The sequence below is a fragment of the Primulina tabacum genome, chromosome 17, assembly GCF_025594145.1.
Source record: "Primulina tabacum isolate GXHZ01 chromosome 17, ASM2559414v2, whole genome shotgun sequence".
NCBI lineage: Eukaryota > Viridiplantae > Streptophyta > Magnoliopsida > Lamiales > Gesneriaceae > Primulina > Primulina tabacum.
In genome coordinates this window covers 29981627-30004849 of record NC_134566.1, presented here as the reverse complement: position 1 = coordinate 30004849, position 23223 = coordinate 29981627, and the positions used below count along the sequence as shown (strand labels likewise).

Sequence of the window (23223 nt, the reverse complement as noted above, 5' to 3'; positions counted from 1 at the left end):
TGGAATTGGAGCTTTTTTCACTATCACTTGGGTTCGAGTCGAGACCATCCATCTCTCTCCGTTTCCGTTAGGTTAGAATGACAGAATATGATTTTTTTTTGTGTGTTAGGAATTTCTTGTTGGTCCCACGTGCGGATTTTGAGATAATAAAACACGAAAATAAAGAATAAACTGGACACCGAGATTTACGTAGAAAAACCCCTAAAAATTATTAGGGTAAAAACCGCGGGCAAGATGAAAAGAATTCCACTATAATATTTTGTGGTGTATAACTCACTTACTGTGTTTCCAAAGAGAACACACTCTCTTAATACAGGAGAACAAAACACCTCACAAATATTACAGAACTAAGCACTCAAATGCTTATAAGATGAGAGAAAACTCGAAGAAGGGATGATTTCCAAATGAAGGGGGAAGCTCTATTTATAGAGCCACTTGACCGTGTGAACACGCATATAAAAACGCGTTTTCTCCTCTAAAAATTTCCGTGAAACTTCCGCTGCATTGCATAGCCAACCACGTGTCATTTAATGCAATGACTTTGCCTCCCACGTTTTTGTTTTCGTTTAAATCGGCCAACCAACTTTGACAAATCAACCAACATACATTTAATGCTTCTGCCGACATTTCTCCCACTTGGAAATTTGATTGAGAATCAAACACATCTCCACACATTCTTTCAATCTTGTCATTCCCTGCTGCTTACGTTTCTGCTAGACCACTTGAGGATCTACACCACTCAAACTTATCAGTGTTCACTGGCTTGGTCAGAAAATCAGCTATGTTATCTCTTGTATGAATCTTCTGCATATCCACACTTCCTTCTTCTACTACTTCCCGCACAAAGTGAAATTGTACTCCAATGTGTTTTGTCCTGAAATGAAAGGCTGGATTCCTTACGATGTGCAAGGCACTCTGACTGTCACAAAACAAAGGAACATTTTCTTATTTGTGCCCGATCTCCTCCAATAACCTTTTAATCCATATTGCCTATTTGCACGCTTGAGTAGCTGCCATGTATTCTGCCTCTGTTGTAGATAACGCTACAACTGTCTGCAGTTTTGAAACCCAGCTTACTGCTCCCCCTGCAAGTGTAAACACATAACCAGTAGTAGATTTTCTCTTATCAGGATCACCTGCATAATCTGAATCGACAAAGCCCCTGAGTGTAAAATCCGATCCTCCACAACATAATGCAGCATTCGAGGTACCCTTAATGTATCTAAGGATCCTCTTAACAGTGCTCCAATGCTCTCGTCCAGGATTCGTCATATACCGACTAACTGCTTCTACTGCTTGAGCAATGTCTGGGGTCTTGTACAGATCATGTCGAACATCAAACTTCCCACTGCTGATGCATACGGTGCTCGAGACATCTGCATCCTCTCTGCTTCACTGCTAGGACACATCTCGGAGGATAACTTGAAGTTAACAGGAAGAGGGGTCGAGATTGGCTTACTATCTTACATGTTGAAGCGTTGCAAGACTTTCTTCAAATAATTTCTCTGTGAAAGCCAAATCTTTCTGTTACTTTTATCTCGGTGAACTTGCATCCCTAGAATCTTGTTTGCTGGTCCCAAGTCCTTCATATCAAATTCCCTAGCCAACTGTGCCTTCAATCCCTTGGACCTGATCTTTGTTGGGGCCTGCTACCAACATGTCATCCACATACAACAGCAAAATGATATAATCATCACCAGACCTCTTGAAATACGTGCAAGGGTCTGCACTCAGTCTGTTGTATCCAAGGCTCATGATATAGGAATCAAAGCTCTTGTACCAACACCTCGGCGCCTGTTTGAGACCGTACAGAGATTTCTTCAACCTGCAAACCAAGTTCTCTTTGCCTTTTTCCGCAAAACCTTTTGGCTGAAGCATATAGATCTTCTTCAAGATCCCCATGAAGAAATGCTGTTTTCACATCTAGCTGTTCTAGATGTATGTCAAACACCGCACACAATGCCAACACTACTCTGACTGTTGTAAGTTGAACCACAGGAGAAAATATCTCATTGAAGTCAATGCCTTCTTTCTGAGCATACCCTTTTACCACCAATCTAGCACGATACCGCTCCACTTGGTTATTGCCATCACGCTTGATCTTATAGACCCATCTGTTTCCAATGGCTTTTCTTCCTCGTGGTAGTGTAACAAGATCCCAAATTTTATTTCTATCTAATGCCTCCAACTCTTCTTGCATTGCTATCATCCACAAAGATACATCTGAGCTTTGAGTAGCCTCGTGAAAACTCGATGGCTCACCATCATCTGATAATAGACAATATGCAATATTGCTTTTAGTGACATAATCTGAAAGCCAACCTGGTGGTCTTCTTTCTCGAGTTGACTGCCTCACATTAGAAACCTCAGACTCAACATGTTCTTATTCTTCGTGCTTTGGTACTGCTTCACAAGAAACTTGACCTTCGTCCGTCTTATTTTCCACCTGAAAAATAGTAGTTTCTGAATTCGGTGTACATTTGTCTCTCTTTACTTTATCTTCCTCGAAGATTACATCTCTGCTGATGACAAGCTTGTGAACAATAGGATCCCACAAGCGAAACCCCTTAACTCCATCAGCATAGCCCAAGAAGATACATTTTCTGGATTTCGAATCCAACTTCGATCTTTCTTGCTCATTGTACAGAACGTACACAGGACTTCCAAATGTATGCAAATGAGAATAATATGTCGGCTTCCCGGTCCACATCTCCATCGGAGTCTTCAGATCAATCGCCACTGAAGGAGAACGATTGATAATATAACAAGCGGTTTTGACTGCTTCCGCCCAAAATGATTTTTCTACACCCGCAGTCCTCAACAAAGCTCTTGTTCTGTCCAACAAGGTCATGTTCATCCGCTCCGCCACTCCATTCTGTTGAGGTGTGTAAGCCGTCGTGAACTGTCTCTTAATGCCCTCATGTTGACAAAATGCATCAAACTCGTCACTGGTATATTCTCCTCCATTGTCAGTACTCAGACACTTGATTTTCTTTTCAGAATCAAGTTCAACCCGCGCTTTGAAATATTTGAAAACTTGGAAAACTTCTGATTTCTTCTTGATTGGATACACCCAACATCTCCTAGAGAAATCGTCAATGAACGAGACAAAGTATCTCGCTCCTCCTAGGGATACAACCGGTGCTTGCCAAACATCCGAATGAAATCAGCTCCAATATGCTTTTGCTCCTGGCAGTAGAAGTGTCAAACTTTAATCTGTGTTGTTTACTGGTAACACAGTGCTCACAAAATGGTAATGACACTTTTGTAAGTCCCGGCAGCAGCTTCCGTTCTGAGAGAATTTTCAACCCCCGTTCTGACATATGCCCGAGCTTTCTATGCCATAACACTGTTAATTCTTCTGCTGAACCAATTGATGCAACAGCTAGTTCTGCCTCTTTGTGTATTTTCCCCAAAAGTACATACAGATTTGCAGCAACCTTTTCCGCCTTCATAACCACAAGCGCGCCCTTCACAATTTTCATGATCTCGTTCTTGATACGAGTTTTGCACCCGATATCATCCAATTGCCCCAAGGACAAAAGATTTTTCGTTAGTCCTTTCATATGTCGTACCTCCTGTATGGTGCGAATGGTGCCATCAAACATTTTAATTTTGATAGTACCGAACCCAGCGATTTCCAAGGCATGATCATTTCCCATGAATACAGATCCTCCTGAGACTGGTTCATAATGATCAAACCATTCTCTCCGAGACGTCATGTGCCACGTCGCACCTGAATCCATAATCCATGTGTCACAAAATTTGTGCCTGCCTTCCGCAACAGTTGCCGCTTCGCTGAATAATATTTCACCACCGCCTGAAGTACTGGCCACATTTCCTTGAGAACTCTTCTCGATACTCGTACACTCTTTCTTGAAGTGCCCTTTACCGCCACATTTGAAGCAGTAGATATTTTTCTTCTTACTTCTGGACTTTGATCTACCTCGTCTTTGGCTCCCACTGGAGTCACGGTCCATAAATCTTCCTCTTATCATCGGTAAAGACTCTGCCTGCTTCGAAGTTACCAACATGTCTTCCTTATTTTTGCGCCGGCTTTCTTCTCCGAGAACTGCAGTTAAGACATCATCGAATATTAGAAAGCCCATAAGAATATTGTTGGTAACTGTTGATGATAAGTTGATCATATGAATCTGGTAGACTTTGAAGTAGAAGCTCCGCACCTTCATTTTCCCCTATTTTATGCCCCATGGAAGTGAGTTGGGCAAATAGAGTATTTAGTGTGTTGATATGGTCGGTCATTGATGAGGATTCCGCCATCCGAAGAGTATAAAGCCTTCTCTTTAGGAAAATCATGTTGTGTAGCGACTTGACATCGTACATCTTTGTCAGAGTATCCCAGATAACTTTGATTGTTTTTATCTCAGAGATACTTGACAAAACTTCGTCTGCTATAGCCAAGTGTAAATTGGCAACAACATTATCATTCATCTTGTTCCACTTTCCATCGTCCGTAATCTTCACCGGTCTATCTCCAATGGCCGCCAAGCAATTCTCCTTTCTTAAAACTGCTTGTATCTTTATTTTCCACAGCATAAAATTGCTTCCGTTGAACTTTGCTATCTCGTACCTTCCCGCCATTATGCCTACAACAATTTTAGTAGACTGGACAAAATAATCCCGCCTTAAATAAAAAATATCAAAAAATCTTTTCTGATATGGAAGATCAGTCTAGGCTGCAACCACAGAGCATGCTCAGAATTTTAAGAAATTTTAAACCAAGGCTCTGATACCACTTGTTGGTCCCACGTGCGGATTTTGAGATAATAAAACACGAAAATAAAGAATAAACTGGACACCGAGATTTACGTGAAAAACCCCTAAAAATTATTAGGGTAAAAACCACGGGCAAGATGAAAAAAATTCCACTATAATATTTTGTGGTGTACAACTCACTCACTGTGTTTCCAAAGAGAACACACTCTCTTAATACAGGAGAACAAAACACCTCACAAATATTACAGAACTAAGCACTCAAATGCTTATAAGATGAGAGAAAACTCGAAGAATGGATGATTTCCAAATGAAGGGGGGAGCTCTATTTATAGAACCCCTTGACCGTGTGAACACGCATATAAAAACGCTTTTTCTCCTCTGAAAATTTCCGTGAAACTTCCGCTGCATTGCATAGCCAACCACGTGTCACTTAATGCAATGACTTTGCCTCCCACGTTTTTGTTTTCGTTTAAATCGGCCAACCAACTTTGACAAATCAACCAACATACATTTAATGCTTCTGCCGACATTTCTTTCATCTATAACTTATACATCTATTTTACAAGCAATAATAATAACAAGGCAAATAATAATAGAGCAAAATAAGCTGACAACAAGAAAAGAAAACAACTTGAAAAATATTTTCTAACCATGTTTGCGATAATTCTGTATTCTTGTCTGGACTAATTTCCAAGAAAATAGACCAAGTGCACGTGGGATCATTCCGGAACACCCAGAATCGTGCAGTCGCAAGTCGCAACCTTACTTGTACACTATCGATCAGTCCGCTGAAACCAGGAAGTTTTTGTCAATAACATTGAAATCGATTTACTTTGATGATTTGCTCATGCAAAAAAAGATGGAAGCGCAGAGCTTCAAAATATATTTTCATACCCAACCTAATAACTCATTTAACTAATATAACTAATACAACCGATTCAATACATATCATATACTGCTGCCGACCAATTTCATTCCTTTTCGGGATCACTTTCTGTTTTGCGCAGGAGGTGAAAGACTGCTCTGTATGAAGCACCCCCAAGTGTTACCAGCAACGGATCTGCAAAGAACGTTTCCCAGAAGAACCAGGAGTCCTCTACATGGAAGGGTGTGAAGCCCTTTGTTGGTCGTCTCCAAAGTGCTGAACCAGAAAGTGGGAAGTAAATAAACTGTATACATTTAAAGAGATTTAATAAATTTGACAAGCATTTTATTGCTCTATTTGTCCAATAGTCAACTAAACTTGATACAAGTTCGGTCCCATGGTCTTGCAGCATTTCTTCTCGAATCTTAGATCAATACGTGACTTGGCGAATTATAAAATGATGATGCATCACTGTTAACATTGGGTTGCACTGTTTACTAGTTGAAGTGGTCACTTATTGTCAAGCTAACTGAATCTACAGCAGGGACTTTGAGGTACTTCATTTTTGGATCACTATACATCGAACTTCTGAGAGAAATTGCATTCAATATCTAATTTTCCTCCAACTTATGCTAAATCGTCCTCGATTTTAATTCTTGAATTCCAAAAACTACATATGATTAGCCAAGATGGAAAATACAAACCAACGCTGAACATTAAGGGTTTCAACAACTCAATCGAATTTTCCGGCACAGCTCTACATTAAATTTTACTACTAAATTGTCAACACAGTAATATTTTAATTGTGGTGATAAAATATTACTTTGAGACCACAATCTCGATTTAATATTTCGACTCTCATCTCACAAATTGTGAACTAAAAAGCTCGCTAACCTGCTATCTCAAGGCTGCTTGAAGGCATAAACAAGATTAAAAACTACTAGCTTACACATTTCTGCAGTTGAGAATCATCCAATATCTCTACAACTGGAGCATACTGTAGAAGTTAAAACACCAGTCATGGCATAATGGAGTAAATGAATATAAATTATGGATAATTATGTTTTCACTTATACAAACCTCATCATCTTCCTCGACGTAAACACCATGCACCGTGCTGTTCTGATGAAATTGCCATCCAAATGAGTTCTCAAGCAGCAGTTTGAGTTTTCTTATCTTTCAAAAGCAAAAGGCAAAATTTAGTACTCGATGGAGGAAAATATCTTTCAAATAATGATGTCTCATACTGCTGCATATGAGAAGAACTGTCAAATCTATTTGATAGAATGAAACTATATGATGTCTATTCCTTGATGATATCACTTTCAATTCACTCCCTGCCCCTTCCTATGATTAAGTTCGAAAAATTTTAACTTTAAACAAAAGGAATAATATTAAAATAAGAGCATACTTACCGTGGGTGTGATTAGATATTGAAAATGAAAATGATTGTAAATAAGTAAATAACAAAATAAGTTATCATTTAAGCAAAATAAAAAAATACACATACCCAAGTCAGAAGGTCCCCATCAACCACCGGAGCTTCCATCACCAACGAGAAGAAATCCTGTAGCAATAATAAGGGATTGACCTTAAGTCTAAATTTACAGTAGATGAATATTGAGGAGATGTTTCCAATTTATTCAGAAATGCAGAAAAGGCAAAAATCATAAGCAAGTAAACAACATATGCCTGAGTAATTGAGTACTTAAAATTCAATTAAACAGTCAAATTTTGGAAACAAAATCCGTGTCAAGATTCCCCTCTAATCACGTTAAGACAAGGATGGGAGGTACAGGATCAGAAACTGAGGTGAAAAAAATATTCTCAATTGCCCAAAATTAATTGCACATGGATGAGCATAATGATCTTGTCAGCTTATAACATTACCTTGCATAGGTGGAACAGAAAGCTATCAGAAGATAACCAAGATTCATCCAACAATGCTGATACTCCTTTGTTCGTGGCACCAATATCTCGCTGATCTTTTTGAAATCCATATTTTAACTGATAATAAATCACTCTAATAGACTGTCAATACATCAATTTCAAAATCAGAAGAGGAAGATAATAAAATACCTAAGGTAATTATAATAATTAATCTAGAGTTCAAAGCATGCACCTCAAACCACCATGATTAACATGAAAACCATAAAAAATATGAAGATCAAGATGAGCTTAACTTAATACCCTACCTTTGTAAATAGCCGACTCCGGGTGTGAAGAGGCTGCAGAGATAAAAAAATTCAGATGAGAATTAGAACAAAGAAACGATCTCACGAATTTTTCAAATTAGTTGGACAGAACATCAAAATATAGTCATAAGGACACACAGCAAAACAAATTGATTTACGGTTTTTTTTCCCTAAGGTTGATTTTCCACAAAATGTTAGACTAAAAAGATCATTTTAAGTAAAAAAAAGCTTTTCGATTGTGTCGGTCTTCTGTTTTGAGCTTCAATCTTCACACAATTAACACATTTTTGGGCATCATGGTATGGAAAAATATTATCCAGCAAGTATTACACTATCACCTGCATGAACGTAAATTACCAGAATGGCATTTAAATTTTGACAGCACAGATATCACAATATTTTCCAATAATGACGTTGAAGAATTTTGTTGTTCAGATGTATACTTACAGCTTCTGTACAGCCAAATAAGAGACTGAGTAAAAGCTTCCACTGCAGAAATGCTTCCAATGACTGACCCATCTGCAATTTTTACCTAATTAAACATCTAAATTAACCCAAAACAGTCTATGTTCCATGCAACTTGAGAAACATAAAAACCGAATTCTTCTTCACCAGAAATGCAATGAATGCAAACTGCATTTCTGCTAGAAGTGAATCTTCAACACCTCCATATTCTTTCATTAATATGCCTTCCAACAGCTGTGTCTGAAAAAACAGAAGCATACATTCCTAACTCAGAATACCTGGAAAAATCACAAAATCTTAACTTCAATGTAGAAGAATTTTCCAACAGAAAACCTTGTCAAGATTCATATTGGTAAGTTCTCCGCCAGAAAGTCCATTGTGCTTGACAACTCTAGGAATTTTAGTGTAGTAGCAGCCTCTTCTTTGGGAATTTTCCTCATGAGTTGAAAACTTGCTGCTCCTCAACTGCTCGGCCAAAGCTTTCTCCATTGTGGTTTTAGGAAAATTCCCAACCATTTTAGATTCTGAAACAACTGTGATTTCTCCTCCAATAGGTTCTGTAAATCATACAATCATCACACATCAGTTATCACAGCAACAAAAGGAAGGATATACACTTAAAAAACCGCCATTTAACTGTTAAAAAGAAATCTAAAGAAGATCCTACTATCGATCATTGTCAAATTAGTCTCTGGAAAACAAAGGTTATTATGAAGTCTCCAAGGAAGACTAAAGTCAACTTTGTCAACCCACCAAAAGTTATTTGCCTTATTCAAGAAGCCAATATGTGTCACCATGGCCAACATATCATTTGGTATCTTTTCTGCCGTGCATATATGCCTACCCATCTTCGTGGTGGGTAGGGAGGGGGTTGCCAGATAGGGGAGTGAAATTGCACTAGTAGGCAATGACTCTCTTTAAAGTTAGAAAATAGAACTTCATCACTCAACCCCAGCGTCTGATGTCTCTGTTAACTTATCTTTTAGCCTGATTTCTTTTACCGCATGATATAATAATAGAGGGGGGAGAAATGAATACATGGAATTTGTTATCGAAATAGATGTGGACAACAGATAAACTGGGACATTAAATTAAAAGTTTATCCACAGAGTCCCATTAGCTATACCACATTCAAGTTTGTAAGTCTTAATTCAAAACAAAGATAAATCTTAAAAAAAGAACTTCTTTTAAAAAAATATTATTTGTCAATGTGCTTCATATCTTAATGATATCCTGATCAAATATCAGCAAACTCGTTCTCACAACTTATTTCTCCTCTTTTTATGATTGATCCCCTCGCCAACTTGAATAATTCAAATTGTTTTAATAATTAGAATCATAATGTAGAAGGGTTAGAGACCGGGAGAGGAAAACAATCTTATGACATAATAGTAAAACTAAATGCATTTGATCAAGTAGCACATATTGTAAATAACTGTATTTTCTCACCAATGCGATCAATTGTAGCCTTGTTAATATAATTGGACAAGTGCTTCCATTCAACATACTGACTCATTGAATATGGTCCAAGCTGTGCATCAAATTCTAGCCTTTTAACTGCTTCACAGTATCTCTCTTCCTATATAAAAGAATAAAAGGCTAGGAATAAGCATCACAAAATCAGTGCAAGAGGAAGTGTTTCATCAGTAACGTGTTTATTAAATCACAATTTTTGGCAGCAACTTGAAGATATTATTCAAATCAGGCCACAACAGTTATGATTAGTGAGCTTCAACTAGAAATCAATGCTTGAAGCATTGAACATGCATGTGTACCCTCTAACAGTAAGTCAAAAATAAGTCAACAGACAAGCCACCTATCGAATGAAAACCTCGCCAAAAAGATTAAATTGTTAGGAGTTGTTAAACATTTATCATCTATAGCACACGTGTCTTCTACATATGAAGCCTAGCAGAGACAAGCATTTGTAAATGGTGGTGGTTAAACTCTTTTGGATGATGATCTCTTCAGCATGGTTCTCAAACCATATTAAGTGACCATCACACCTAAAACCTTAAGGCTTAAGCTGCTGGAGATGTGAGACATTCAAAACATAATTAGATATTTGGCAATCAGTGGGAAAACTTGTAGATTTTGGGTTATCAAGCTTCACCATACAGGTTGGGTATGACATGATGGGTCCACGCAAGTGAACGCGCTATTCAGGAACAAAAAATCATAAGTCAGAACTTGTTCCATAAACTGGTCTTACCTCTTCTTCCAACAGTTTGACAAGCAGCTCTTCTTTTTTTTCCCATCTCCGGACAATCACCTGTTACACCAAATCAGAAAAGGACCAACGCTTTATGATTTGTCATCCAATACAAGGAATCAATTCATAATTTGTAAACATAAACAAAAGAAAATATAAATCACTCGATCCATAAGGTAACTTATCAACACACATCGTACAATGGGCCAGAGGTATCTACAAAATGTCAAACTTAAAATTTTCTTCTGGGGTTCGTCGACAAATAATGCGTCAAAAGATCACTTAGATCACTTTAACTAGCATCTCCTACCAGCAGTTTTGCTTCACAGCAGTTCACTTGCTCTTTTAATATAGTGCAGTTCCACTTGGCATATTTGCAATTTTCGTCAGCATAATTAGAGAGTAAAATTCGCGTATAAATTGCTACATGTCACAGTTTACATATGGGGATTCTAAACGAGTAAAGTGATACCCTAAATCCTAGTCGTGAGGTGCAAGCATTATTGACGTGCGCTGGGACATAATATTCTAGAATCTAAATAATGAAGAAAACTATATTACATTTCCTACAACATCCAATACATACTTTATGAACTTTTGAATATTAATAAAATAAACATTCATCAGTGCACAAATATATAATGATTATTAAGTTGCATTTCACATTACATTTAACACCAACATGTACAGTGTGCAAGACATGCTCTTCACAGCAAAGGCGCACTGTCAACAAAATCGTTTGCCGGAAAATACTCTAGACAAATAGATCCAACAAAGCATTTGAATACTTATTTAAATTATAAGCATTGAACAGTCACTTTAAGTTACACAAACATGAGCATGTAACAAAATAATTTTTTAGTCTCGAGTCGGAAACTAAGTGAATGCAAGAGTTGGAACGGCAAATCCAAAAAGATGAAATAATGACAGTCACCTGAGAAGGGCTCGCATCAATGAAGAAACCAACTATTGGAGAAAATTCACTGCCTTCTCTGCATAATCACATACCCAAAACAAGTACCACAACCAAACCATTAAAAAACAAGCTACAATCAACAATACTACATTACTTTTTATCTGAACAAATTTTGGCAAAAATTCTCATTCTTGCTGATTTTTTTCTGGTCGATTTTAAAGCAGATATTATCAAGTGAATACAGGAACCTCCGACGCAAGTAAGCTCATTCAGAAGAAAGAAAAATCGCAACTTTTTCTAAGTTAACATTTCACCTTATAGGATTCAGTTCATCCCAAAAGCAGACCCCAAGCCAGAAGGGAAGATTTAAGCATTTAGCAGCTGAAAAGTATAAGTTCAGGGGAAGAAAAATACAAGCTTTGAAAATTTTCGGATCCGCTTTGCGTTGCACCCTCAAGTTGACAGTACAAAATATGGAACAATCAAGAATAAAAGAAACCAACCTATTAGATGAGCTATAATATACGAAATGAACGCCCGGAGGAATCATCTTGATACCCTTAAACTTAGGACCCGACGAAAACATCTGCGCCACACAACAATAATTTCGCTTCCTCAGGTAAACAAGTAATAATCACACAAAACAAATTCATATGCATGAATCACACAGAAGATGTACCTGCGTATCGATTCCAATAAGAGTGAACTGAGGAACATCGAGGAGAAGAAGAGTGGCGCCGTGCTTTACAAACTCCAGAGCTGTTTCAGGGTCCATCTGTATCAAATCAAATATTTTGTTTCAAAATGGCCCGTGATGCTAGGGTTCAATCCCGATTCTGCCACAGTCCTAAATTCGTTCACGAGTTGATTCGAGTGTCCGGAATCATCTTCATCGTCACTACCAGAAAAACTTAGAAGCTTCACTGTTTTCTTTTTTCTTTTGAGAAAATAAATCAGTACATTTTTTATTATTTGCTCCTGAATATTTGTGTAATATTTCCATTGTTTTTTGAATATTTATAATTATGGTCTCTTTAACTTTTTTTTTTTCTATCAATTAAATGTAAAACTGCAGTTTTAGCCTTTTAAATTGGACTGTTTTAACTCTTTTAAATTATTATAAAAGTTTAGTTTTCCTCGTTTATTTGTCCTCAAACATTACATTCATATAATACGATTTATTTGACTATCGATTATATCTTACGTGGTATATGTAACAAAAAATAAGGTTTATATTACACACGTGAAAATATATATAAACAAAAATAAATAAAGAAAAACAAAAAATTATTTTCTATCATTTTGAAGTATCAGGAGCCGTATTACTTTTTTTTTCTATTTATTTTTATCCATTAATTTTAATTTTTTAGTAATATGAACTGTATTATTTCTAGAGTATGTCTCTTATGAGACGGTCTCACGAATCTTTATCTGTGAGACAGGTCAACCTGTAATGCCCGAGATTTTGATTATTGTAATATGAAATGATTTGTTGATAAATTGATATGATTATAGACGGAACGGATCGGGGAAGACCGGAGAAAGAATGTTATGTGCGAGGACTGAGCACCTCGCGCATATGCGCGACCCAGCTGGGCGCATATGTGCAAGGTAGGCAGAGAACCTCGCGCATATGCGCGACATGGACCAGCGCATATGCGCGAGTATGGCAGAGAGTTGCAAAGAACCTCGCGCATATGCGCCGGGTGAGGGCACGCATATGCGCGAGCTGCCGAGAGACACGCGCTGAGACCAGTAGGTCTCGCGCATATGCGCGACCTGTGCCGAGGGAGGTCGCGCATATGCGCGAGACGTGCAGTGCAAGGAGTTAGCCACATGGCCTTAGCATGCATTAGGATATATATATATATATATGTCGAATTTGCAATTGTTCCTTCAGATTTTCAAGGAAAACGATCGAGGAAGCCTCGTGAAAATCCATACACATTTTATTTTAGGAATTTGAAGTTTGTGCAAGATCCACCCGTCAGAATTTCAATCCGACTTCAGTACTGTGTTCCTAGCGACAAAGACTTCAACTGGACGTAAGTTTTACTACGTTTTGTTATGACTTGAAAATATGATATTGAAGGAATCAGATATGATTCATATATGGTGTTATTGATATATTAGACATCGTATAATCGAAATCGGATTGAAGAACAGATACCGTATGAAATTTTTATGATTTTCAGAATGGATTTGATTGAGATTTGATATCAGATTTGTATTGTTATGGGTTATGAGTTGTAGGAATTGATATCTTTTGATTTGTATTGCTGGGTATATTGAGATTGTGCAGTTATGCCGTTGAAACAGAATTAGATTGAGTTCTGATTATATCTAGTATTGATTTGAGTGGTGTATTGATATTGTACTCCTCGATATTGTCATTGCCAGATTGAGTATTGACAGATTCGAATTCGAGACTTCGACTTCGTCAAATCGACTAAAAGAAATGTATAAATCAATGTTAACCGGGAGATCGACTTGAGTCAGATTGGACTTGAGTTTCCCAAAAACCACATACTTTATTTATTGCATTGATATTTGCAATTTATGAGATTGATATGCTTAGTCTATTGAGTTATAGCAAAAAGAGTGTATTGAGTCAGGGGCGGAGATGCCTAGTTATTGACGGACATGCCAAGTCTTTGGCGGATATGCCAAGACACTGGATGGTTGATTTATATCGATGTTGCATAGGAGCGTATTGACTTCTATTGCGGAGATTCGGTATATTGTAATATCCAGGAACCGGGATCCCTAGATTAGAGATGAGTCGAGTCTGAGATGACGAGTCATGAGTTTATTTACAGTTTTACATCATTCATGTTTTCGGATTTGATACATGTTATTGATAACTGTTATATGCTTTTATATATGTTTTTATAGGATTGCATGTTTACATTGTTTATACTGGGATTATATTCTCACCGGAGTTATCCGGTTGTTGTCGTGTTTGTATGTGTGCATGACAACAGATGTGACAGGATCAGTGTCAAGAAGAGGATGAGAGAGGACAAGTTAGCATGGAGATCCGGATCAAAAGTAGATAAGCTTCAGCACTTGATACATAGTAGTTGAACCCTAGTTTGATTTTAATGTGTTGAGTACAAGACATGTACTTTACTTTTGATATGTATATCAGATTGATTACATTACGTTTCTGCACTTGTATTTTAAAAAAAAAATTAGACCATATTTATCTTAATTGATTCAATTATTCCCAAAGATGATTAAGAAATGAATTAGCGTCCGGGTCCCCACAGCAGGTGGTATCAGAGCAGTAGGTTCTGTAGACTGAGATAGAAGCTAGTGAGCGAGGTAGAATGAGTTTTCTTCCTTGCTTTTGATTGCTATCATGTTTTACTGCTTTGAATTGCATGTTTACCTGATTATCTGATTTGATTGGAAACATGTGCTATTGAGAATGAATCAGAACCGATTCTTGATCAGCAGTAAGATGATCAGAGGAGGACTGAAATAGGTTTGTTGTATTTGGTTTCTAACCTTTTTGGTAATCAGATATGCCTCCTCGAAGAGTACTAAAACAGGATAGTACCTCAGCTAATCCGATGGATGTGACAGCAACACCGATGGAAACGTTACTGAAGAGATTTCAGTCGTTCAAACCGCCAACCCTGAAAGGAACAGAGACTTCTGTTGATTGTAAGTGTTGGTTAGATGATATTGAGATGCTGGTTGATTCCTTGGATTACACAGATGAGCGCCGAGTCCGATTGATTCGGCACCAGTTGCATGACGTTGCAAAGAACTGGTGGATCACGACAAAGAGAGCATTGGATCATCGAGGTACAAATATCACTTGGAATGTCTTTAAAACTGAGTTCTATCAAAGATTTTTCCCAGTATCGTACCGGAAAGACAAGGGTGCAGAGTTTGCAAATTTGAGACAGGGTCAGTTGAACATTGAACAGTATGTGGCCAAGTTATCTACCTTGTTGCGTTTTGCTCCACATGTGGCCGAGAATGACAAAGCTGTTGCTGATCAGTTCATTAATGGGCTGAATCCTGAGATTTTTACATTGGTGAACACAGGGCGACCGAATAACTTTGCTGATACCCTGAATAGAGCCAAAGGAGCTGAAGCTGGTCTGATGAGACAGAAAGGAGCTTCGTATGTTCCTCCAGCACCGAGACCCCGAGCAACCCCCTCCCAGATTTGAGAGTGGCAGCAGCAGCGGGAAGAAAGATTATTTGAAAGCCAGAGGAAAACAGTTTAAGAAGTCTGGCAGCAGTTCTTCTAGCTCCAGTGGTTCCCGACAGAGCCAGAGTTATACCGGGGCTTATTGCAGAACTTGTGGAGGGAGACATCCGATCGAGCAATGCCAGGGAGTGATTGGTAGTTGCCGTATTTGCAGACAGCAGGGACATTTTGCTAGAATATGTCCACAGAGAGGTTTCCAGGGATCCCAGGAAGCAGAATCAGCTGGATCAGTGGCTCAGACTGATAGACGATCATCAGCTGTTCATTCTTTCCAGCCACCACCGACTACTACTCCGTCACAGCAGAGGCCAGGAGGAAGCCAGACAGTTAGCCAGCCTCCTAGACAGCAGGCCAGAGTATTTGCTTTGACAGAGGAACAGGCCCAGGAAGCACCAGATGATGTTGTTGCAGATAATTGTTCTTTATGTAGGTTACCCTGCTTATGTATTGATAGATACAGGGTGCTTCTCATACATTTATTTCTGAGCGATTTGCATTGAGTCATGCATTGCCTGTTGAGTCTTTATCATCTGTAGTATCTGTCTTTTCACATTTGGGGAGAGGTCTTGTATCAGTGACATCTGTTAGACATTGTATGCTACAGTATAATGGACATGAGATTGAGCTAGATTGTATTGTACTTGGGTTGTATGATTTTGACTGTATTATCGGTATTGATATGCTGACCAAGTAGAGTGCTAACGTTGATTGTTTCCATAAGATTGTGAGATTCAGACCTGAGATGGCTGAAGAATGGAAATTTTACGGTAAGGGTTCTAGAGCTAGAATTCCTTTGATATCGACATTATCTATGATTCGATTGTTACAGAAAGGAGCAGAGAGTGCCTTGTGTATTCAGTTGACGTACTGAAATCGAGCTCATCATTGGCTGATTTTCCAGTGGTCTGTGAGTTTGCTGATGTCTCCCTAGATGAGATTCCGGGTTTGCCTCCGATTTGAGAGATAGATTTCAGCATTGAATTGGTACCAGGTACAGTTCCGATTTCTAGAGCTCCAGTACCGAATGGCACCGAAAAAATTGAAAGATCAGTTGGAAGATTTACTGGCCAAGGGTTACATCAGACCGAGTGTTTCTCCTTGGGGTGCTCCAGTGTTGTTTGTTAGAAAGAAGGATGGTTCATTGAGACTTTGCATTGACTACCGGCAACTGAACAAGGATACGGTAAACAACAAATACCCTTTGCCTCGTATTGATGATTTATTTGATCAGTTGCAGGGTTCTTCTCTCTATTCCAAGATCAATTTGAGATCTGAATATCATCAGCTGAGAGTCAGAGATTCTGATATATCGAAGACAACGTTCAGAACCAGGTATGGACATTATGAGTTTATTGTCATGCCGTTTGGTTTGACGAATGCTCCAGCTGTGTTTATGGGTCTGATGAACCGTGTGTTTCAGAAGTACCTTGATGAGTTTGTGATTATTTTCATTGATGATATTTTAATTTATTCGAAGAATATGATTGATCATGTTGAGCATTTGAGAACTGTGTTGAGAATTCTGAGGGCTGAAAAATTGTATGCCAAATTGTCGAAATGTGAATTCTGGCTGAGACAGGTTGTATTTTTGGGTCACATTATATCTGGAGACGGTATTTCTGTTGATCCTAGCAAGGTTGAGGCTGTGATCAGCTGGCCGAGACCGACTTCAGTGCCAGAGATACGCAGTTTTATGGGTTTAGCAGGCTATTACCGTCGATTCATTAAAGATTTTTCCAGTATTGCTAAACCTATTACGCAGCTGACTTAGAAGAATGCTCCATTTATTTGGTCAGAAGACTGTGAATCCAGTTTTCTTGAGTTGAAGAAGAGACTGACCATTGCTCCGATCTTGACTATTCCATCAGGTACTGGTGATTTTGTAGTTTATTGCGATGCTTCTCACAGAGGATTGGGTTGTGTTTTGATGCAGCGGTGACATGTGAATGCCTATGCCTCGAGACAGTTGAAGCCACATGAATCTCGCTACCCAATTCATGATTTGAATTGGCGGCCATTGTGTTTGCACTGAAGATATGGCGACATTACCTATACGGTGAGAAGTTTGAAATCTATTCTGATCATAAAAGTTTGAAATATCTGTTTTCACAGTCAGAGCTGAATATGAGGCAGCGAAGATGGCTTGATTTGCTTAAAGATTTTGATTGTGAGATCAAATACTATCCAGGAAAGTCTAATGCAGCAGCTGATGCACTAAGTCGAAATGTATGTTCCTTATCCTTATCGACGATTGGTGATTCGAATTTGATAGAAGATTGTTGTTTGTCTGGATTAGTATTTGAGACAGATTGTAAACCGTTGAGATTATATGCCGTCCAAGTCAAACCAGAGCTGATTTTGAGAATTAAAGCGGCTCAGAAAGTTGATCAGAATGTGCAGAATTCGATATCGATGGTCAGAGCAGGGTATCGATCAGAATACAAGGTACGTGATCAGGTACTGTATGTGAATAATCGTCTTGTTGTGCAAGATTTTTCAGAGTTGAAACGACAGATATTGTCAGAAGCGCACAGTAGTCGATTCAGTATTCATCCTGGTGGCAGAAAGACGTACAATGATTTGAAAAGACAGTTTTGGTGGAAACAGATGAAAGCTGATATTGCTGAATTTGTATCCAAATGTCTGAATTGCCAACATGTGAAAGCCGAAAGAAAGAAACTAGGGAGGACTGTTACAGAGATTATCTATTCCTGAATGGAAATGGGATCACATTTCCATGGATTTTGTAACGAAGCTACTGAGATCCTCCTGAGGTTGTGATGCGATTTGGGTCGTGATTGACAGATTGACTAAATCCGCATGTTTTATTCCGTACAATATGACATACAGACATGACCAGATGGCAGAGATCTATGTCAGAGAAGTGGTCAGATTGCATGGAGTGCCGAAGTCGATTGTATCAGACCGTAATCCTCGGTTTACTTCACACTTTTGGCAGAGTTTACAGAAGGCTCTAGGTACGAAGTTACATCTGAGTACCGCATATCACCCACAGACCGACAGACAGTCAGAGCGGACTATCCAGACATTGGAAGATATGCTGAGAGCTGTAGTGCTTGATTTTAGCACTAGTTGGCAAGAATCTTTGCCACTTTGTGAGTTTTCGTACAACAACAGCTATCAGACGAGTATTGAGATGGCAACATTTGAAGCGTTGTATGGTAAGAAATGCAGATCCCCTATATATTGGGATGATATCTCTGAGGTACCTGAGATTGGACCTGATATGATCAGAGATATGACTGAAAAAGTGAAGCTGATTCAGAAGAGAATGAAGACATCTCAAGACAGACAGGCCAAATATGCCAATGTTTGACGTAAACCGTTGGTATTTGAGGCAGGAGACCGAGTATTCTTGAAGATTTCACCTTTCAGAGGAGTTGTCAGATTTGGCAAGAAAGAGAAGTTGTCTCCACGTTATATTGGGCCGTACGAGATTCTCGAGAAGATAGGAGATTGTGCCTATCGACTCGCCCTACCGCATTCTCTATCTGGAATACATGATGTCTTTCATGTATCGTTATTGAGGAAATATCTTCCCGATGCTTCACATGTCATTCAGCCAGACGAGGCAGAACTTGACGAGACACTGAGTTACTTTGAGAAGCCGATACAGATTCTAGATCGTAAAGAAAAGCAACTCAGAACGAAGACTATTCCGCTTGTGAAAGTTCAGTGGAGTCGTCATAGCACTGAAGAAGCTACCTGGGAGACAGAATCAGATATGAGACAGAGATTTTCCGAGTTGTTTCACTGATGTGAGTTTTCTGTTTAACTTTTGTTATACATTTTTTTCTGATATGATTTGATTGCCTGTGATTTCGGGGACGAAATCGTATCTTAGGAGGGGAGAAATGTAATGCCCGATATTTTGATTATTGTAATCTGAAATGATTTGTTGATAAATTGATATGATTATAGACAGAACGGATCGGACCGGGGAAGACCAGAGAAAGAATGTTATGTGCGAGGACTGAGCACCTCGCGCATATGCGCGACCCAGCCGGGCGCATATGCGCGACATGGACCAGCGCATATGCGCGAGTATGGCAGAGAGTTGCAAAGAACCCCGCGCATATGCGCCGGGTGAGGGCACGCATATGCGCGAGCTGCCGAGAGACACGCGCTGAGACCAGTAGGTCTCGCGCATATGCGCGACCTGCGCCGAGGGAGGTCGCGCATATGCGCGAGACGTGCAGTGCAAGGTGTATTGATATTGTACTCCTCGATATTGTCATTGCCAGATTGAGTATTGACAGATTCGAATTCGAGACTTCGACTTCGTCAAATCGACTAAAAGAAAGGTATAAATCAATGTTAACCAGGAGATCGACTTAAGTCAGATTGGACTTGAGTTTCCCAAAAACCACATACTTTATTTATTGCATTGATATTTGCAATTTATTAAATTGATATGCTTAGTCTATTGAGTTATAGCAAAGCGTGTATTGAGTTAGGGGCGGAGATGCCTAGTTATTGACGGACATGCCAAGTCTTCGGCGGATATGCCAAGACACTGGATGGTTGATTTATATCGATGTTGCATAGGAGCGGATTGACTTCTATTGCGGAGATTCGGTATATTGTAATATCCAGGAACCGGGATCCCTAGATTATAGATGAGTCGAGTCTGAGATGACGAGTCATGAGTTTATTTACAGTTTTACATCATTCATGTTTTCGGATTTGATACATGTTATTGATAACTGTTATATGCTTTTATATAGGTTTTTATAGGATTGCATGTTTACATTGTTTATACTGGGATTATATTCTCACCGGAGTTATCCGGTTGTTGTCGTGTTTGTATGTGTGCATGACAACAGATGGGACAGGATCAGTGTCAAGAAGAGGATGAGAGAGGACAAGTTAGCATGGAGATCCGGATCAGAAGTAGATAGGCTTCAGCACTTGATACATAGTAGTTGAACCCTAGTTTGATTTTAATGTGTTGAGTACAAGACATGTACTTTACTTTTGATATGTATATCAGATTGATTACATTACGTTTCCGCACTTGTATTTAAAAAAAAATTAGACCATATTTATCTTAATTGATTCAATTATTCCCAAAGATTATTAAGAAATGAATTAGCGTCCGGGTCCCCACACAACCCTATCGATATTCACAATAAAAAGTAATATTCTTAGCATAAAAAATAATAATTTTTAATGAATTACTCAAATATGAGATCCATCTCACAAAATATGACTTATGAGATCGTCTCACACAAGTTTTTACCTTCTTTTCTATATTTATAGAATCAATGTAAAATAAATCATATTCGATCAATTTAATAGTTTCGAAAAACAAAACAAAAAATCAATTTACAAAATTAAAATTATAACTTTCCGAAAGTTAAATCTATGAATAACTATAGATTGTTAAATTTTAATAATTTCATAAATAAAAGATAGCTAGCTTTCTTTGATCTTATTGAGACATGATTGCATTGTAATTATTTTTTTTGGGGTTTTATAGCAGTTAGAAACCTTTTTTTAATAAGAAAATCTTATTTTTTTTCTTAATAACAGTGTCTTAAAAAAACGATCAGCCATCGGCTTTACGTTTATTGTCTTTATCTGTATATCTATGCGATTTTTTTTAATCTAAACATCTAACTCTGTAGACAACCCGACTAGATGAATTTTTTTATTTAAAATATTTATTTTTTTGTTTATCTCTCTATTTTTCTAAAATCTTTTATATCATATTTTAACTTAAAAAGTTGATAAAAAAATTTCTTTTATATGATACAAATTAAGTAAAAAATATATCAAATTTTTTTTAAAAAAATAAGAAAGATATTTAGAACATTGTTAAGAGAGACTGATGAGTTCGTCCTACGATATTGTGTGGACTTTGGGCCTAGTGATTATAGTTTCTGAAGAACTCTCTTCTTCTTTTTTTGACGATTTTCGAGAAACTTTATAGTATTTTTAAGCATGATTTAACTTGAATTTTGGTGTTTGCAGATTTTACATGCTAACTTTAGATTGACTGGATTTAAAATGGGTATCTTGAATTCTGGTTCTTGTTTGCTAATCGGTCATGGATCTCATGTCTTCTGATTTAATGAAAGACAAAAACTTATGTGAGACGATCTCACGAATCGTATTTTACAAGACAAATCTTTTATTTGAGTTATTATGTTAAGAATATTATTTTTTATCGTGAATATCGATAGTATTAACACGTTTCACGGATAAAGATTCGTGATCATCTCACAATAACAGACATACTCATACTGGTAATGTAATTATGAAAGATAATAATGATAATAATAATAATAAAACAGTGTAATTATGGTAAAATATGTTACGTGTATTATTATTACAATCCGCTTGAACATAAAATTAGAAAAGAAAGTGTTAAATCCACCATTGAACTTGCAATTTCAAATGGGGATGCAACGGTTGACCGAGGGATAAACGACTGCCCCGGGATGCGCAATTATACGGCGGCCTTTCGCGTGCCGGAAGCAGTAGACAAAAGCCCCGACCGGCCACTCCACCAGCGCCGCCGCCGCAAACGCCAGGAACCCAAGCGTCGGCCCCACCACCTTGCACCTGCATGGGTTGCTCCTCGTCCCACACTGCACGCAGATTGGAATCCCAAGACCCATTTTCTCTCTTGTAAATTTATCCAATCACAAAAAAAAGAAAAGAAAAAGAAAGATGTTTCTTTGATTTCTTCTTCATCGGAGGCCGCGAGTCCTGTGATTTATACAGCAAAATCCGTGATTCGGAAGACTAAATCTGTTACGTGGTATGGGGGAATGATGTGTCCCGAGCAGAGCACGTACCTAGAAACTGGACACTTGTTGGATCTTTGACTTCTTGAAATACCTTTTATTCATCTACATTGTATTATAATTTTATTTATTTTTTAATGTTTGAGACAGATGTCCGTTTTGTGTTTGAAATGGGCTGACACATAACATATGACTCGTTGTTTTTTCATTGAACCTTTAGATAGAATACTCTTCCCGAGTAAATTTGCTACAAATGTCTAATTAATTTAAATAATCAAGAAATATATTAATCCATATGTGTGATATTTTCTTGGGTTGATAATACAACATATGATCCAAATTTAATGTTAAATGAGTTATTCTAAGAATCTCATACTTAATAATATAAAAGTATAGATACGAGATCTTAATATTATTTTTGTGGACTATGGTTAAATTTTTTTGCTATTTGACCTGCCTCATGAGAATAATATTTTCAAGGTGGCAAGAATCGATGCATAATAGACCAATTTCTGTTTTCTAACAGTTTCTTTGCAAAGTTGTATTGCTCGATGTTCGTTTTAGTTCTAGGATTGCAAACTTAACTAAATTTTCAAGGTCTTTTCGGCTTCAAGTTTTTAGGCTTCAGTCAGTACTTTAGATCTTGAATTTATCCTCAAAGCTGGTGCACTACCCACTTCCAGTTGAAAGAAAGATCTGTACCACCCCATTTCAATAGTACGGATGCTGCCGTGCCGCGAGGGATGTAACACATATGCCTTCTCGTAGAACGCTCCCAGAAGCGCATCTGTTTCGGGTACAGAGACGATGAATGAGTTTAAAATGC

General features: G+C 38.0%; 2 protein-coding genes across 3 annotated transcripts; both read right to left on the bottom strand.

The window, feature by feature from the left end:
- Positions 1-5436: 5436 nt before the first annotated feature.
- On the bottom strand, positions 5437-12348 carry LOC142530964 (uncharacterized). Of its 2 annotated transcripts, none has more exons than XM_075636915.1 (14): positions 12070-12348; positions 11894-11976; positions 11409-11466; positions 10475-10534; positions 9712-9841; positions 8596-8819; positions 8410-8502; positions 8245-8316; positions 7798-7830; positions 7493-7633; positions 7113-7169; positions 6683-6778; positions 6497-6599; positions 5437-5878 (listed from the first exon to the last, which is right to left on the bottom strand). In XM_075636915.1, the coding sequence occupies exons 1-13, from the start codon at positions 12163-12165 to the stop codon at positions 6543-6545; spliced, it is 1200 nt and encodes a 399-aa protein (XP_075493030.1). In that variant the 5' UTR covers positions 12166-12348; the 3' UTR covers positions 5437-5878; positions 6497-6542. The 2 variants fall into 2 exon arrangements, with proteins under 2 accessions (XP_075493030.1, XP_075493029.1); XM_075636914.1 differs by having other exon boundaries at positions 6552-6599.
- A 9564-nt stretch (positions 12349-21912) lies between these two features.
- On the bottom strand, positions 21913-22425 carry LOC142531516 (uncharacterized). The gene has a single exon (XM_075637670.1). The coding sequence runs from the start codon at positions 22266-22268 to the stop codon at positions 22041-22043; it is 228 nt and encodes a 75-aa protein (XP_075493785.1). The 5' UTR covers positions 22269-22425; the 3' UTR covers positions 21913-22040.
- Between the last annotated feature and the right edge of the window lie 798 nt (positions 22426-23223).